The 20,218-nt window shown below is 29.1% G+C and overlaps 2 protein-coding genes across 3 annotated transcripts; one reads left to right on the top strand and one right to left on the bottom strand.

Moving 5' to 3' along the window:
* The first annotated feature begins 15,934 nt into the window (after positions 1-15,934).
* Atg6 (Beclin-1-like Atg6) lies at positions 15,935-18,324 on the top strand. 2 transcript variants are annotated; one of them, XM_035080421.1, is made up of 5 exons: positions 15,935-16,144; positions 16,325-16,485; positions 16,793-17,202; positions 17,431-17,919; positions 18,109-18,324. In XM_035080421.1, the coding sequence occupies exons 1-5, from the start codon at positions 16,033-16,035 to the stop codon at positions 18,224-18,226; spliced, it is 1,290 nt and encodes a 429-aa protein (XP_034936312.1). In that variant the 5' UTR covers positions 15,935-16,032; the 3' UTR covers positions 18,227-18,324. The 2 variants fall into 2 exon arrangements, with proteins under 2 accessions (XP_034936312.1, XP_034936313.1); XM_035080422.1 differs by having other exon boundaries at positions 16,020-16,148.
* A 6-nt stretch (positions 18,325-18,330) lies between these two features.
* On the bottom strand, positions 18,331-20,011 carry LOC118065253 (uridine diphosphate glucose pyrophosphatase NUDT14-like). Its single transcript, XM_035080423.1, has 3 exons — positions 19,437-20,011; positions 18,772-18,845; positions 18,331-18,527 (listed from the first exon to the last, which is right to left on the bottom strand). The coding sequence occupies exons 1-3, from the start codon at positions 19,877-19,879 to the stop codon at positions 18,370-18,372; spliced, it is 675 nt and encodes a 224-aa protein (XP_034936314.1). The 5' UTR covers positions 19,880-20,011; the 3' UTR covers positions 18,331-18,369.
* Between the last annotated feature and the right edge of the window lie 207 nt (positions 20,012-20,218).

The following is a 20,218-nucleotide window of genomic DNA, read 5'->3' as shown; positions in this document are numbered from 1 at the left end:
ATTTTTGTTACAAGAGTTCGTGCAAAAATTATCATAGAACAACCTTTCTAGAGAAATTTTTATGATTTTTTCTTACACTGACTTTTCCACGAATTACGTATCTAGGAAATGAACAATTACCATTATGACCATAAAAGTATAAAAATTTTTTTATTCAGAATAGAATATAAATAAAAATTTTAATCAAACGTTTTTCGAATATCAGTTAAATTAACTTATTGGGAGTCAAATATTGTTTTTTTTTATCAATAAGTTTGTCATGTAAATTGTTAGAAACAAATTAAATGAATATGTTAATAATAATGACTGAGTAATTAAAACCACACTATTTTTGATATAGATTAGTTAACATTACAAAATAAATTTTGTTATAAAAAAATTTTTGCAAACTTATAAATTTACTTAGATGTTTTTACTTAAGGTAATGAATTGATAACGATATAAAAAGCAAGAATATATTAATAAATGATTTCAAAAAACTTGTTAAATTTTACAAACAAATAAATAACTAGTATTAATTTAACTAAATTATTCTTCAACACCAATGAATGACTGGATAAAACTTTTTTCATTATTCATATATTTATGACATAGGATTGCAGATATTGAGAAAAAAAATCTATAATCAATTCAAAATGAAATTTCACATTTACATTTCAGTAGATCAAAAATAGAAATAAAAAAATTATTTATACATAAGTATCTATGCAAATGATATGTGAGTCGCAGATTTTCCGTGAATGTCGATGAAGCTTTCTACATATTCATGAATGATATTTGTTGAAGAGAATGAATAAGAATCGTCTAGGAAACGAAAAGAAAAAAAGTGAGTGAATAAGAGAAGAACTATGAAATCGAAAATCACGATTATTTATGATGAGTAAGAGAGAAACGGGAAGAGATTTTAGAAAAAGAGGAAGAAAAAGAGAAAGAAAGAACGTGTTCTGTGGCAACCCCGTTTGTTTGCCCTGCAAACGAAACCTGAAGCGATTCGGCTGCCTCCCTTTGCGATAATGTTCGTTCAGAGCCCGTGGACTATTAATCAAACTGATCGCGCGGCGACCGAGTCAACCAAAGAGAGAACACATCTCTGTGTGGAATAATATAAAGAGACAGAGAAAGAAAAAGACAGAGTGAGATTACTGCTGAATGCAGTCAGAATCCAAGTGGTTATACAATTCTTTCACTCATTATTCGTAGGAACTAACTCACCCTCATTTTATGTCGCGCATCTGCCGATTACTATAGCCATTAGCCTTAAAGCAACTTTTGTTGATGAAATAACTAAATGTGAAACTAAGTTGATGATCCTGTCGAATCAAAAAACTAGTTCATATATTTACATAAGTGGTCAAAGTGAATGTTAAGTAGATACACGACATTTTGTCGTATCTTTAGCAATTAAAAAATTTTTAAAAATAACCTGAAACGTTGTTAGTAAGATTATCACTAGTAGTGTATTCTTAAGTTTTTAATATTTTCTGAGTATTAAAAATTTTAAATTACTTTTTAAAAATGAATCTGTCAAGGTTTTATTGTTCTTTCCAGTGTTTTTTATCTAATCATTTTATTAAAAAAATAGATGACAATGACAATCGTTTATTTTTTAAAGACATAAATCATAATATTATACATGTAGATATTTTGTTGGTAATTTTTTATTATCCAGTACATACTGAAAATACTTTAAAGTATGTTCACTACGTTTTTTTCTTAAGAATTCTTAAATAGAATCAATTAATATCCAAAAAAAATCAAAAAGGTATAGTTTTATCATTACATTTCCATATTATTAACGTAAAATTTATCGAAAAATATTTATTGAAAGTTAATGAATTCTTACTCATACATTTTTGACAAATAAACGTATATAAACATTTTGCTATAAATTAAACTGAAAAAAAAAATTATATTATACAAAAGTCTATATGTTAACAAGATTAGCATACATCTGAAGAGTATTTGTCGATGTCAACTTTATATCATGCATTGGTATTTTCAGTGGTGATTTTAATTTCATGAGATCAACGTTAATCAATCAGCTTTCTTATATATTTATATACAATAAAGAATTACCTCAGAAACTAATTCAGTGATTCAGATGTACCCTAAACTTAATTTACATCCACGTGCAGGAGTAACTATTGTCCTTAGCAATTCTCACGCATTCATCTCTCATTTTTTTTTTCATCGTTGATTGATCGATCGTCATCTAGATATCTCATGGGGTGAAAAACCTGTCAGAGAATTCGTCGCATAGAGTTAGAATGTAGCATTCGACTTACTTTCTTTCGTCTCAAGGGACTTGGAGGGTTGCACAACTAAACTAACAGTAGCTTAGTTGTTCATTTTTTTCTTCCAACCATCCAACTACCCCTCTTGCGACGTTGTCATATGTCAAGACTTTAAACTTACTCCATATTTCATTCAACTGATACGCAAATATTTATTGTTGTTGCATAAATTGACTTCTGATGAAAATTCTAGTGTGTATTTTGGAGTTAATCGATTTCAAAAACATTTTAATACACATTCGATAATTTTATCATTTTATTTATATGTGTAGGTTTCTAGAATGATGGTATTTTTCAATTATTTATAAAAAAACTTTGATCTCATCATATAGAGAGAGTGATATCATAATACTTTCCAGCAACAATCACTGTAAATATTTTGATTTGCAGATTCAGGTACTCTACTCATTCAAACAGTAATATACTTTAATTATGAAGTCAGTAAATATTCATTATTTAACGTTATTTTATATTTTTGAATTTTTTAAGAATGCATGTTAAGAAGACCTATTTACAATACACTTTAAAATTGATTGAATCTAATTAAACAATTGAATTGTCATTTTTGACGACTATTTTTCTTATTATATTCTATGCAGATGGCACACGATTATTACATAAATATTACTAATTACTTAAGTCATTAGAACTTATGCAAGAATAAATTGTTATACATTAACCTCGCATACGATGATTATATAGCACTAAAAAACTCTATCTATTGCATAATTTATGAATATGCTACCTAATAAAGCATTGTAAAAATTATTCCCATATAATTTTCCTCACATACATTGAATACACAAGGTAGTTTCATTATACTAAGAAGTTTTTTAAAAATTATTTATACATTGAAAAAATTATAGTTCAAATAAGTAACTAAAATTATTGAAATTTACAAAAAAAAAATGTAATAATTCATCAATTTTAGCTTTAAAATATTCTTAGAAATGATTTTTTATTTCGAATGAAACTAAAAATAAAATTGTACATCTTTTTCAGCGTTGTATGGTTATTTTAGAATCTGCTGGTTAAAAATGGGACTCTATAATAGGATTAAGCAAGCCCACAATTCGAATTATGAAATGGATTAACGCTCCATTATTATTGATTATGCTTTTAACTAGTGTAAATTTCCAGACGGCTTTTCTTCGTAGAAACATATAGAAACTTTATGCTGAATCGTAAGTTCTACGCTTGCAACCCCATGGGCTGTATACTAGTTAATTTACTTCTGTACTATATTCTTTCTATGTTGAGCTTAGCTTGAGGATAATGAGATGGAATCTTGAAAGAATTTATGTAATGTGTGTCTGACTGAATTCTTAAACACTTGAGGCACATTTGAAGAGTTAGATGATGATTCGTTTCATAGAATGATTCGTCAAATCTCAAGACTTTTCGTTTTGTACCATCAAGAGGTTGAAGCTTTGATAACGGGAGAAACAACTCCCGAGTATTCTCTAGACATATCGGCGGCAAACTTTCAACAGGTGTCTAAGGACTTCAAGAGAATATTCGTCGGAGATTCAAAATTACCAAGCCCTAGCGTGTAATCTGTAATTACAGGTTCCAACTGATGACTTGAATTAAATATCTCTTTAGATCTTCAGGAAAAATTTTATTTTATTTCTACAGAGATAAAATTAAAAGTGTATTATTACTGCAGCTTAAAAATAACTTTTTTAGAAATTATTTTGCTTATAATGATAAATATATCATTGGAAAATTTACCAAAAAATCATGCATTTTAATACACTCATTTATTCAACAAGATTTTTTTTTAAAATTCATAAAAAATATGACATTTCTTAGAAATGAGTAATAATTTTATCGAAAATTGATGAGAAATTGAATAATGCTCTATTTTAAAATGAAAAAATTACACTTTGAGAAAAAATAAAAGTTAGATTAATAAAAAAATCATCAGAAATCTTTAGTTAAGACTATCATGCTAATATCAACTTACCAGAAAATTTTTTTGTAGTTTTAATGAGAAACTATTTAGCAAATGACTATCTGTAATTGTAAATAAAGTATAGGCACTATCTAAAAGTGAATTAGTGAATATGCATTGCAGTAATTTTTATTGTTTCATTTTTAGAGAGCAACTATTAAAAATTAATTCGGTAATTTTCAAAACAAAATAACTAATAAAAAAATGAAAAGCTTAGCTATTTAAAATACTTTTAAGCCAAACAATAACAATTTCATTTGAAAATTAAGTCGATATTGACTAGACATTATTGTTCACAACCAAATATGACTCTTAACAATTACGCATTGTTTATAACAATATGAATTTGTTATAAACAATTTGAAATTGTATTTATTGAATAGGTAACGTGTATATCACATGTATTTGGATGTTTTCAACAAACATTGATTACAACTATTTAAATTTGTTATAAACAATTACTAATGGGAAGCTCGTCGTGTTAGCACAGACCTATTTTTTTTATACATATTTATGTTCGATTTTTTTCTAAACTAAATAATAAAATATTAATTTATGATTGACATCGATAACCTTAAATATCGAATTCCATAAAATTAAAACTAAATTACAAAACAAAATTTTAAACCACATTTTCAACTGCTTATATATTTTATTATGAAGAAACTCTTTAACTTCTATAAAAAGCAATTTTTTACCTCATTATTTTTTTCCTCTTCTCATCAATCCATTTCTTGGTTCGTTTTCAAAATGACTCTCGTATCGCACCGAAACGGCAGGAACACTTTATAAACCTTGATTCTCCATTACTCAATCTCGAATCTCTTGGAGGTCTCATGATTTTTTCAAGCCACTTCTATTAGTTTCTTGATGAATACTTGATATTATACACTTTTGACTCATGCCGATATTCCTCAACACCACAGTCTATAGATATTTTACGACATAGTACTTATGTCCTGGAAGGCATCGATTGAAAAATCTATTCTGAAGATTCGATGGACTTTGACACGAGATTTAAGATACGAAGATTAAGAAAAGGATACAATACGTAAATTCTTTTAAATAAACTAAAGAAAAAATTAATAGAGTCGGAAGATGGTGAAGACAGAGATAAAAAAAATCGACGCAGGGGAAAAAGTGTAGAGAAAAGTGGGGCGTGACGATCACCCGCAGGGTCAAATAATGCCTGGTAAAATGCACTAGACCACCCCTTACCACTCTTTTCAAAGCTGTCAGACGAAACAAGATGAGAATGCTGCAGATAGGGGAAGTAAAGATACCAAGGACCAAAAGAATTTAGTTGAGGTGCCTAAAGCTAACCCCCAGCTGTCAAATACAGGCGAACAAGCCGATTTCACCTGCCGTTATATAGATTGCCTATTTTCATCCCTTAAAGTTTTACTAATTCTTAAATTTACTTTTCTTCTTTTGTAGGAATACCTTGAAAAAGATCCTTTCATTACAAAAGTAACTTAAAATTCTTTTTAGAGTTTAAAAATTAATGTTTAGTAAAAACACTTTCTCTCTTAAGTCGACTATTTTGAGCTCTTTAATACTTTTATACTAGGATGGTAAGTTTATATTATCTTTACTTCATTGTTAATTTCTTTCAACAATATACCTCATGAGAATTTTAATTACAGACTTTGAATAATAAATATCTTTTGGGCATAATCATTTCAAAAATGAATAGTTGGATAATTTATTTTTGTAAACAATTTCTGATATTTCAATAACAGTAAGGGATAGGGAGGTAATCATAAAATTTTAGGAGTTTGTTAAATGAATTCGTACTGATAGAAAAAATGACATAACAATGTTACATGAACAATTTCGAAGTTATTGTCAATCAATTGTTTATTAAAAACAACCAGATTTTTTGAATTATGAGATAAAAACTACAACTAAATTTGCACCAAATAGTTGGTGTAGTTAAAATAATTTAGTTGAAAATTATTTATTCTAGACATTGTTAGCTCGAATACCTACAAAACAACTTACGATCCACCAAAGTACTTATATTATTGGAAAAAAAATCGTCATCCTTCGAATTAATACATACACGGCCTATGACTATAAATCTAAGTGTTTAGAAACTAAACATTTAAAGTGATTACAATGTTAAACCCCATAAACAAACTATAGTAATTTTGTACACAAATTTTAATCACTTCTTGCTGTTTACAAAAATGTTATAGTTTTCTACGGCGTTCAACATTGTGAACATTTAGGTGTTTAATTATTAAACACTTTGAGCGTTTTATTACTAAACATTTGAATTTCCCTGGATTTGCAGTATTGCTTTACATTATTGCGAAATCGATAAATACTATAAATAGAAATTTTTATTTCAACCGTATAGTCTCAAGCACTCACCATTGTCTTTTTGTGAATATTCGGGTAAATTTTTGCAATCTGTTAGATAATTTTTATCTAGATTCTTATTTAAATATCTATTTTTGCAGATGTTGACACTTATCTAAAAATAAAAAATGTCTCGCTAAAGCGTTGAGATTAATATTCTCAACTTTTTTTGGCTTTAGTCTAGAACAAAAATGAATTTCATGTGTGTTGAATTTGAATAATTCAACGAGTTGAATTTAAAATAAAAAATTAAAATAATATTTGAGTATTATTATATTGGGACAAGTTTGCTAAACTTGACTGACCGCTAGATACATCAATCTTCGAATGTGGTAGTTTAAAATCCAATGGCGTAGTATAAGATGAAAGAAGATTCAACTTACGAGTTTGAAGATACTTTCTACAAATGATTAATGATTCTTATAAGATTCACTGAAAAGCCATGTCATCCGCTATTTGTCGTGACGTAAACAACTCCATTGCAAAGATCCAAAGGCTATAGGTATATATTGTTTGAATGGCAACGGCAAAAGAGTGAACTTTGATGCATTAACGTTGACAGATGAGTGTAAATGATCCTGGTTTCGTGCTAGTTTACTCTTTGTTGCTAATTGACTGACATCTACCCTCTTTCACGCCAATTATTTTGTTGTTTTTCTCAATATTAATTATGAAATGGTTGAAAAGTATTCATTTATACTTTAAAAACATGTTCATAACTCGTCATTCAACGATATCATAGTAGTGGTAGATTCATTAAAATGTTTTAAAGTGTGATCGGATATTTTAATGATGCCCACATATATTAATAATTCGATCGTATAAGGCGAGTAGCTTGATTATTGTAATAAAATTTCTATTTAGTGTAGGACTTTGTGATTTATGGATCGCTTTTATCAATTGCAATGAATAATTTTAGTTACAAAGTATGCATTTGCACATTTTCTGCGACCGGTGTTTTGTGTTCATTTATTTACATAATGAAAAAATAACCCGTATTTTTAATTGCAAGGACATTATGTTGATAACAGATAATAATTAATGCTTTTTTAGTCTAAAATGTTAAAAAAAATTTTAATCAAATACATAACCGTCTCTTATAATTGATTATTGACTATAATTAAGATCAAAATGGTCACTTATATGCACGTTAATGTCAATCACAGAAAAAAAAAATCAATATCTTTATTAACGATCTTAACTTAATTACTCTATATATTCGAGCAAAAGTAATTTAATTAAAAGAATTTTTTTTTTTTCGATTGTAATTAGAAGTATTTAATTTACATTCAATGAATTACAAATAAGTATTGCGTAAAAAACGCATTAGTTTTTTTATTAATCGAAAAAATATGTTTAAAATCAATTACAAATTGTAAGAAACCTTTGATGAGATATCAAATCAATAAAATACTTGTGAAGTGGCTGAGTTAATAATTCATTAAGCTTCTGGAATAAATACATTTTTTATTAGAATTCTTTATCGACTTATCGAAAAGCAAATGACATTAATTAGTGAAAATTTTATATGACAAAATAATTAAGTCCTACAACGACCGTGTTTATATAATTGGTGATGAGGAAGTAATTTACTGAAATAAAAAAATTTAAACGACATTAAAAAAATAACCAAATAATTTATTCACTGCTCTGATATGTTTATATGTTGTATTTAATAAAAAATGTATTGACTTTTATTTTCCAAATGCTCACGCCAAGTATATTTATATTTACGTCTTCCACAATTTTTTTTTCCACCTTTTTCCATTTCATTTATTTTACCTCCAACTGTTCATGCAAATTCATATGCCACCAGTACAGCTCAACGTCATCATAATTACGCTTGCAGCTATATTGCAGTTTTCTCATATATACCCATGCACTAATCGTTTATACAATATGTGTATAAAATTTTTAATACGATGGTCTTGTCCCTTATGGCTTAACATTTATACAGAGTTCATTAGTGTGCAATGTACACATGGGCAAGTTTGCGGGCCAACCGGTATCATACCGGTCTCCAGTGTCATACAAGTTGATCCAAGTCTCAAAGCACACCACGTATCGATTACAATCGATGTTATATTTGCCTGTAAGGGTTGACCTTCACTTGTGAAGATTTAGATTGTTATTATTATTATTATTATTATTATTATTATTATTATTATTATTATTATTATTATTATTATTATTATTACCAAGCACTTTTTCAGCTATAAATTAACAGAGGAATTGGCAAGGACTCCTGTGGTGCAATATTCACTCTTTCGAGCGATTGCCGACCGATAAATTCATTCCAGAAAGGTTCTTTATATTATAGATGGATCTGTATATAGTGACACGTTATCCTGCAAATACTTTAGAAAGCCTAAGACGAAACGAAATGATGCTTTTCCGCGCAAATTTACCGCTAATACGCAAGCACTTGTACTTGGGTTTGAATTCTACGCTTCCATTCTCTCTTTCACTGACGTCTCACGCCGGTATTCAGCTTTTAATCGGATTTACTTACGAAGAATCGTAAAGTTGTATGATAGACGTAATACCAGAAAACCCAACGTTTTTTTTTTTAATTTTTTTTTATAGATGAAAATGAAAGATTATATACAGTGTGTGCGGATATACATATACCACAGTTAGATTATATGCCTTTACACTTTCAATCCAAGAGTTAATTCTTTTCATTGCGGCATGGTTCAATCGGATTTCAATTAAGCAGAATCAAGATTAGATTTTTTTATTTGTTTCAGGCTTTCTTATCGTATATGCAGTCATGGAAATTTATCGAACCGATATTGATTTATTGTTTTTCCGCAGATTTTCTGGATTGAACTGTCATTAATTAAATTTATATTACTAAACAATGGTTTTTTTTAAATATAATCATTTAAATTATTGTAACTTTCAATAAGGTGTTTGCATTAGTTGGAAAAGATTACTTCATTAATTTTCCCATGCTATTTAAATTCTTTACGAAGTGAAAGTAAGTGTTGAATATAAATTAATTAATAATATGCACCTTTTTAAAAAAATAGCATTGTTGGTAATGAAAGGCACATTTATGAACAAACTAGTTTAGTACTTCTTTTTGTATTTATTGTTATGGGTCATCTATCAATTCATTTAAATAGGTATAATAAATTTAATTCAGGTACGTGATAATATAACCAATTCTTAATATAAGTTGATAAATATAATGATAATGATATAATTGAATCAGTAAATCCTTCAGCTTAATTAAATTAATATTTAGCTATAAAAACTTAGTGTTGGGTGTTTATGAAAAATTTATCATGATTTTTTATAATAAATATGAATGAATATAAAATAATTATACATTATTCTGCAATTTTTACATCCAAATATCTGGTTCAGTGCAAAATTTTAGTAAAATTCCTTTGGTGTTAATTTGAAGAATGTTAATGAATTAAATAACGCCAGAGCATCAACATTTCGTTGATGTATTAATGAAGGAAAACTCTTCTGAAACTTTTATTAAATGTTGATGAATTAAAAGTGGCATGTCTGGCACTATTCCAATCAAGTACTGTTTACTAATTTGGCTCACTTTAAAAATGAATCAGTGAAAATTAGTGCAAAACAGTATGTATTCAATAATTTTGGATTATGAAACCATTATTGTTTGAATTAGTGCGATTATTATTACTGTAAGTAGTGAATATTCACTAATTTATTTTTAGGAAAAAATGGAACAACGGTTACTGGGATGATGACTATATCAAGAAATGGACATCATCCAAAAAATTACAAAGTTGTTCAAACTCTAAAAAATTAAAATGCAATAAAATTTTTTGTCGATCTTTTGGAATCAACTGCCTATTTATTGACATATTTCCTCGATTGTTTTTAGCAACAATAGTAATAGAACGTTAAAAATTCGGTTGACTAAAAGAAATTAATATAAATTTACCTAATACGATTTAAAAAGACATGTTTATCTCTTGTTTTTATGTTGATCATAATCATTGTATATAAAAACAACACCTAAATGACTGAAACATAAAAAAACCTGAAAGTACCTGCTATGATAATTTACAGTTTTTTATAACAAAAGATAAACAATTTTTTCATTAGTCAATACGATTTGAGCCTTAAGGGCGATAAAATGGTAAATTGGTGTGTTGAGAGAAAGATTCTCTTTAGTCTCATCGAGATATACTGAAATTCCGAAGACCGTGGGCGGATCAGATCCCATAAATACTCAGGGTGTAAACACGGGATGCCGATGTTTCGTGTATAAGTGGCAGGGGTAACCGCGATGTTTCATACGCTCTGCTCAAATAAACTCGATCGCCAGAAGCTGCACTGTAACTCTGTTACATGAGTTGCAATTCACGATTGCTTGTATATATCATGCTTTATCTCTTACGTATACGTACACTTGATATTTTCGCAAAAGAAATAATTTTTTATTAATTAACATTCCTAAAAAAATATTTATAATTAAACTTAAAAAATGATTTTTAGTATATTCCCTACTTGGGTAGCCATTAATCATGTCAAAATTCATATATTCTAGTATAGATGTACTTAAGTAATAAATGAATGCGTTTTGCATTTACTTAAGACTCAATTTGAGATTTATTTAGGCATCGAAATTGAAATATGGTTAACATTATCATGACATGTTGTAGTAGAGCCTATCAGTAGATGCCGAAAGCATAAAATTTATTTCACACTCGATCGAACGATCGATTCGCACGTTCGAGGCGTGAGATAGACAAATTAGCAAGGTGACTAATTAGAGAAGATTTCTTGGAGGATGCATATTTTTATCATAGTCACATGAATTCTTGTGAGTGACCACACATTATTTTTAATTCTCATACGACAATTATTTATTGATATCGACAAAATATATGTGTTAATATTAAAATGATTTATTTTATCCAGAATAAAAATTATTTATTAGGTTATTAATTTATCCATTTTTTCCGAAAAATTATTTCAACATATTAATAATTTTTCTTTAATTGATACGTTAGGGTTTGTGAGCAATCTGTAAAATATTTCAATTTTATTTTGAAAGATAATTTGATGAATTTTCATTACTCCAATGATGAAAATGATTGAAAAGTATTTATGTGATGGAAGAAATTTGTGGGACGATGATTACATAGAAAAATTGCATTGAATGTTCATTAGGATGTATAACATTTTTATTCACCTGCTTTGTGAATGACAGCCGTCGCCTTGAGGCATGACCCAAAAAAATAAAAAGGTCAGTCATTTCAAATTGCTCAGTATATCTATTATTTATTGCTTTCCGATATAAAAATTTAGAGAAATTAGCATACATTATTGTAAAATGATACTAATTATTGAACTCTAGTTTTATTGTGTGAAATTATATTTAACCGTCCATGAAAATTTTTTTAGTGAGCTGACTGCAGTCATGTATAGTATATTTAGTGCATCTGTACTATGACAAATTTTTTCAGGCTTTTCTGTCAATGTTGTTTTCGTAGTCGTTAAAGAAGCCCACTAATTTTCTAGTTTTCTTGTTATATGATTTTTATGTATGAATATGTCCATCTATTTAGTAGTCAATCAACCATTGTAATTCATAAATTATACGTATCTATTTTCTCGTTTATTTTCATTTTTAGTTACTCTAATTTTTGACGCAAATTATTGTGTTTTGTAAAATCTTATCTAAATATTTTTTTAAGAATACTATTCATAAACTGTAAATCTTAAATTTTGGAAGTGTTTTAATTTTAAACACTACGATTTGCAGTGGATAAATCGTTGGAATCAATGCAAATATTTAAATAAATACTCCGATAGAATGCATATTTTATTTAAAGGGGATACTGCTCCAAAATGTAATTAATATGTTTTTGGAACATTACGAATGAAAAAATGTTTCAGTTTTTCAATTTATTTACTTGATCTAAATTTCATGTTCAAAAATAGTACTGCCTATAATTTGACTATTATAGTGTATAAAAATATTTTTGCCGACCATTTTTGACTGATCATTTCATAAAATAAAGACGATTTTTACGTTACATAAAGACTGGCCGATACTGAAATCATGATCGAATATTATCGATTAATTATTTATGTTTGAGCACGACGTGAATGGCAGCGAGTTACGTCACTAATCGCAGGTGCAGACGACGTTGCAACCTGTCGTTTCGTCGCATATCAAATGGGGGAATGAGTCTTTCGCGGAGGGCAAGTGGATAACGAAGAGAAGGACCTAAGCTTACATATAAGAGTGCCTTGTGCTCCGCCCCAGGAACACGAGCAACATGGCCGCTGAGGGACGGATTGGCGGAGGCGAGTTGCGACGCCGACGTCGCCGTGACGCCCGCGCTTCACTCAGCCACGATTCAAACTCAACTCACTTCACTTATTGCCTGAGGCAACTCCTCCCGATTCTTGGCCGGTTGCCGCCCACCCTCGTGCTTACCTTTTTAAACATTCACCTGTATATACATGCAAAGTCCCCTTACACACATTTACCTTAAATCTCAGCGAATCCCATCCACGTCAGTAAAGTCTTCCAGGAGCACTCGGAAGTCTCTTTGATCAAATAAAAATGATATTTATTAACATGAAAACTCTTATGCTCTGCATATAAGCGATACAACAATCGACATACCAAATGATCAAATTTTCAGAAGATGGGAAAAAATGTCGACGAAATACTTTGTTGCGATGATAATCAAACTGGTTTTACCACTTGGATTAATGTCAAGTGAATAAACAGGATCTGTTTACGGAGCATTTAAAACGCATTTCTACCCACGTGAGTTGAGGGAGCGGGTGCGAAGCGTTTCGAAAGAGAATGACAGCTTTGCTGCATATCGTATCTAATTCGTTGCGCTTCTCAAAAGGCATCTCCGAAGAATGCTTAAATCTGTGGGTAGTACAGATGCACGTAAACTTTCTTTATGGTACGAAAGACCAAAGGTCGTCTCTAGAACATACCATAAACGTAACGGTATAATATTCAATTTGCAAACTGTCAATCCTTTTATATATATGACTTACTGTTTTCGTGATAGAATCTCGCACGAAAGCTGTAATAATGTTATGAAGATCGACATGGTATAAGAATAAGTTTTCTAAACCACACCTGTTGCATCAGCATTTTACATTTGTTGTCATTTTTTAGCACTCGCTGTAAAATATAAATGAAATGTTAGTAATAGGAAATGAACTAACCTGAATAATATTATTTGATAATAAAAATAAATAGGAGTTGAAGTTCACGTCATGCATTCAAATTAACACAATACAAATGTATTAATGGATAATGAAATGATAGAAAAATATCTTAGATTTTTTTCCAAGGTAAAGATAATTTTTTAAAATAAACAAAAATTAAAAGAAACATTTTAAATATTTAACTTATGATTCTGAGAAGAAAGCATTCTCTAAAGATGAAAAGGATACCAAATGAGACCTTTAAAATCACAGCAGCCACCTGTTGGATTTCTCAAAGTATACCTAGGTCCTAATAATGACTTATCCTTAGTTCAAAGACATCTTAAATTTAATGATATTACCGTAAGGATAAGGTATGCATTATTTAAAAAAATTTATAGATGGTAGGCGTTTATGTGGTGGTCACCTAACTGTTACAGCCTTTACTTTGCCTGTCATGTTGATTTCTTTGTCTCTATTTTTGTATCTCCAACTCTCAGAGATCTTCTGGAAGATAAAAAGATAAAAACGATCGTTGGTCTACTTCGAAATCGATCGAGGGTTTCTTATAAGACGATGAATACTTAGACATTGAGGGAGATGTGTCTACCCTGTCGACCCTACAGGTATGTATGCTAACTCTTAGATATAAGATCTGTACACTGATATAAAGAACTCTTTAAAAAAGATTCAAGAGTTGGTTAATGTCAAGTTGAGACAAGTTTAAATTTCTCTTCCTTTCTCTCTATAGGATAGCGTTAAAGTGCCATTTTTTACTAGGGTGTTTATTTCATACCTCACAAGTCTGTCATAGTCATCAAGTTGAAGATGAATGTTATACACGTGGGAGTGCAAAGTGTCTCATGGATAAATATGATGTCGGCACTTTTAGAGTTGATCAATCACTTTTGACCCTCGGGATACAACAGATGTCTCGAAATGTAAGAATTATCCTATACTAACTAATGTATGAGGTCTTTCTTGAAACCAAGCATGATCTAGATGGTGATCTTGGACTCGTTTTAGTTCCGACGTGAATAATGTCGTCCGGATGTGGGTAGTGTTGGACCACATATTGCCAGCACGTTGAGTGAGACATAGTTCTTACTTCCTGATTCATTTAATAAGTATACATGACACAAATCAATCATTTTTCTTTTTGAAAGTTTAATTATATATCTATTTTTTTTCTTTTTCATCAATTAACAATTTTCAATTACATTTTATTCAGTTTTTGTCAATAGTTCACATTTCTATCTAATAATTATGATGAGTAATAAAAAAATAAATCTCAGTCAAGTATTGACTACCCCAACTTTCTTACTTGTGCTACTGTTTGTTGAGTAATTCTATTTAATATTTTTAAAGTCTATGATCAAATTTTCATGTAATTCATATAGAACTTGTAAAATATAATTTCTTCCTATTAAATAATAGAATTAGAAGTAAGGAAAGGGAAGGTAATGCTCATTGCACTTTTTGTTTATCAATTTTTCAATTTATTAATGCATTCAAAATTATCAACATTTGTTAATATAATGATTAATTTGTTGATTTACGTTTGTTCTTGGTGTTTCACTTTACCCCACCTTTCCCTACTTGAAGATTTAATTTTTCCACGGATTTCTAAGATGCAAAATAAATTATATGAATCTAATAAAAAATTATATATTATAACTTTTAATTAATACATTAAAAAAATTAAATGTATATAACTAAAAATTTGTCATTATTTTATAATCATCACAAGACAGATTTTTACTTTTACTCAAATTAAATGTAGATGAATTACACTTTCGACATTCAAGCTGGGTCTGATGATACTAGCAACTACAAGCCGAATGATGAACTCTTTGGTGGCTTTCTCTTTGTTATCCATTACCAATCGAGAAATGTCTATTTCTACAATTACTATTCAGAGGTAAAGAAGAAGTCTAATAATTTAGAATCTTGATCTAACAGATGGTAAGTAGAAGAATTTTTTCAATGACGACAGATTCTGGTTAAAGAAAATATTTTAAAAATTTGTTGAAGGTGTCGTGACTTTACTATTCTGAGCAAGTTCTCGAAGACAGCATGTAAGTTAACTATCTCTGATTCTAACGACATCTACTTTAACAATAATAATAAATAACAGTTGTTTCTGCTAATGTCACAAAGAAGTGTTTTTCAGATATCCATCAAACTGATATCGCTTAGAATAGTTTATCCAATAAATTAACTTATTACAAAATGGTAGATATTAAAAGTAATGTTAGTTTTGCATGTCAAAGGTGCTTACAACCGTTAAGATTAGATCCAAGTTTTGATCATCTTGGGGAACATACTTTAGCTGAATTATCACGTAGGTAATTTCTATTTTGAACAATAACTTTAAACAATAAAATAATTATTGTTTATTGGTTTAGTTTTTATTGATTTAACGTGATAGCTATATAAATTCATAATAGATTCATTATTGTTGGAAAATATAAATATTTAGAACAAAATAAACTAACTGTACCTTACATATTGAATTTTTCAGTTCCTATTCAGCAACAAGTCGTAGGAGACATAGAACCACAAAGTGGAAGTCTTGAAAATCTAGTCCCTCCATTTCGACTCACAGAGTCTACTAATGGAACAAACGGATTTATGTTGGTTGGAGATTCTGGAGAAACAGAAAGTCTCAGTCATCATTTAAGAGTATGCTAATTTAATGATTATTTTCGATATATTTAATCATTGAACATGAGTAAATATTTTGAATTACCTGTATCGTATATTAATTATTGTGAAATATTCATTAGATAAATCAATTCTCTTAATTATTCTTAATGATAAAATATATTTTAATATAATGGCTATTTAAAGTAATGATGTAATAGTAAGCAAGTTGTGTACTATGATTATGATAAAACATTAAAAAAATTATGAATATTTCATCAAGTGCACATGTTGAATTCTATAAATTGTTCAATTGACTATTTATAATGAAAAATAATTATTTCAGGTGAGAGCTACATTATTTGACATACTTAGTAGCAGTAGTGCAGCGGATCATCCACTTTGTGATGAATGTACAGACAGTTTACTAATGTTGATAGATCAACAGTTACGTATGACTGAAGGAGAATGGTCTGATTATAATGAATTCTTAAAAAAATTAGAAGCTGATCAGCAGAATGATAGTGATACTGGAGAAATGGAGATTTTAGTGAAGGAATTAGCAGATGTTAAAGCTGAAGAAGAACGAATGATTCAAGAGCTGGAAGCTTTGAGAAAAGAAGAAGCTGCTACAAGAAATGCAATCGCTGAAAAAGAATCAGAAAGAGAAAGGTTACAAAATGAAGAGGAAAGGTATTGGAGAGAATATTCAAAACATCGTAGAGATCTTATTTTAGCAGAAGATGAATGTCGAAGGTAATTAACACAGAACTGAATTTGTTATTTTTAGCAATGTAAATAACACTTCAGCTCTTTTTTATATTCTTAAGTAAATAGATTGAATTGAATTTTTTTGCATGACAATGCCTCTCGAAAATACAAATAAAACTAATAATATTTAACAATATTAGTGAAATAGTTTACATGCGACAATATATAATAATATGCATTATTATGTAATTAATTTCAAACTTTCATCTTTAGCTTAGAATGTCAACTTGCCTACGCAGCATCCCAGCTTGAAAGACTGAAAAAAACAAATGTTTTCAATGCTACATTTTACATTTGGCACTCGGGACATTTTGGGACAATAAATTCTTTTAGACTGGGCCGTTTGCCAAGTGCACCAGTTGATTGGTGTGAAATTAATGCTGCTTGGGGTCAAACAACACTTTTGTTAACTGCATTGGCAAGAAAAATGAATTTGACTTTTCAACGTTTCCGCCTTGTGCCTTTTGGTAATCATAGTTATATAGAAGTTCTGGATCAACAAAAAGAATTACCACTTTATGGAAGTGGAGGGTTCAAGTTTTCATGGGATACGAAGTTTGATGCAGCAATGGTTGCCTTTTTAGACTGTTTACAACAATTTAAGGAGCAAGTAGAAAAAGGTGACAGTGGATTTTGTTTACCTTATAAAATGGATCGAGGCAAAATCGAGGATTCTGCCACAGGGAATTCATACTCTATCAAGTAACTCATTTTTTATACGAATTATTTTTAATAAAAATTAATTTATTTTAAAGAAAATTTATCAATGAAAAATAATCGAAATTACACTAAAAAGAATTTTTCTAAATGTAGATTAACTTAAAAATTTCTACTCAATAAAATTTATTCAAATTATTGCTATTTCTTCATGATTTGTAATTTATGTTTCAGAATTCAATTTAATTCTGAAGAACAGTGGACAAAGGCACTGAAATTTTTATTAACAAATTTAAAATGGGGCCTAGCATGGGTCAGTAATCAGTTTACGAAAGATGAAGCTGATCAGTAATTATAAATAATTTTAATTGAACATTGTTCTTTAGTTTTTCACTACACCTTGTAAATAAAATTTTCTCTTTGTAAATAAATTATGCTAATTTCGAACAATTCATCAAATGATTGAATGTACATGTTTATATAGATTTAACAATCTTAACAGTAACGATCTTTTTTTGCTGTTAAAAACCATAAAACTCCATACAAAAATGTTGGTGGACTCTGTACATCTCCAGAAGCGATGTAATTATTTGCTTCTTCGGGACTCATCTCTACCACTTCGATGAGTTCTCCTTCGGATTCAGCACCACCGCCTTGATGTAAAAATAATTTAAATTACTAATGCTATTCTTTGACCTTTTAGATCAAAGGCTCTACATTATCTAGCAGTATTTGCATACTTTCAATAACAGTACCATTGATTTAATTAAGCAACAAAACTGATAAAAGCAACTATGTCAACACAAGATTTGATAATTATATTTTCCTCGAATTTTATAAAAAACTATTAACTTTACTTCAATAATAATTATTCAGAGTGGTTAATTGACAACTTACCAGGGTGTATGTGCATCTCGTCACTTACTTCAACATAAAATAGTGTGTGTTTGCCAACTGTGCTACCAACATCACTGCAAAGACAATTATTCAACACTTAGTATTGAAGAGGTAAATATTTATGCTACAGCGCTATTGCATTAATTATTGTTCGGATGAAGAATTTAGTAAATTTTAATAAGGAAAGAGATTGCAATTTTAATGAAAATGATACTTTTTTATTGATAAAAAGTTAATCATTACTAACAATGACTTAACTAATATCAATAAATTAATCGACAGTTCAATTCATAAAACTCAAATGTAATAAATTTCTGTAATTTTGACTGTTTATTTCAATGACATTCGATATTCAGATGATGATTTTTTTATAATCTATTTCATTGCTGGTATAATATGTTTGTTTTTATATAATCATTCATAATTATTTATATATCATAAAATATACAAATCTTTTCAAAGAATTTAAAATTAGCTACAACATATAAATAATCATAGCCGTTGATATGAATTGTTTGCTTAGAATTAGTCATGAATTACTTTGGCTACACAATGATAAGTTTCATATATTCAAAAAATATACAATCTTGAAGTAGTTTATAAGAGTGTTTCTAAAAAATGATGAAATAATTTGAATGCAATTGAAAACAAATGATCAAGTTTACCGGTAAGTAACTATTTCCGTAAAAGCAGTAGGAGGTACTTCATATCCGCATTCTTCTCTCAACTCTATACTTGCAATTTCAGCAAGTGTCGCATTCTTATCAATAATACCAGCACATAATTCCAAGGTTAATCCAGTTTCTAATGGATAATTCTTAATGTCAACCTCTTGAAATTTCTCGGGAAGCGTAGCATAATAGGCAGCTGGTCGAAATTGTCGAACAAATATTAATTTTTTTCTACTTATATTAAATACGATAATTGCTACACTGTCATGAATTCTAGACAAATCCCAAGCTTTATCTTCACCATTTTGACGAAAGCTCATTCGAGCCGGTCTCAACCATGGTGAGTCCATTGGCATTTTTTCTATTCTAATATTTTTCATGTCCAACATCTTTTGCCTTATAATGGCATTTCTTTCTTCTTGTCCTTTGTCTGTCATTTTGATGAATTTTAAATATACTTATCCGTAAATGAAACAACAAAACACAATCAACCGTATTCTGACATAATCTGAACCGACTGTCTGAAACACGCTACTAATATTATGATATGGCGTTACTTACAATATAACTAAGTAGAAAAAGCGTTTTTTAAGAACACTGTGATCACAATCTACCAGTTCAACAGTCGATAATGTAAAATGTGAATGATGGTATTACAATTACTTCTTGAACATCAGGAGACACTTTAGTAGTTACGGAAGCCTGTAGAGCTCACCTCCGTTTTGTAGGGATTATTTAACTCCTACCAGAGAAGAAAGACCAGTATAGAAGTTTAG

The sequence above is a fragment of the Chelonus insularis genome, unplaced genomic scaffold (genome assembly GCF_013357705.1).
Source record: "Chelonus insularis isolate UGA/USDA-ARS -01 unplaced genomic scaffold, ASM1335770v1 contig_280_pilon, whole genome shotgun sequence".
NCBI lineage: Eukaryota > Metazoa > Arthropoda > Insecta > Hymenoptera > Braconidae > Chelonus > Chelonus insularis.
The sequence above is the reverse complement of the archived record's forward strand: the minus strand, read 5'-3'. Positions and strand labels throughout refer to the sequence as shown.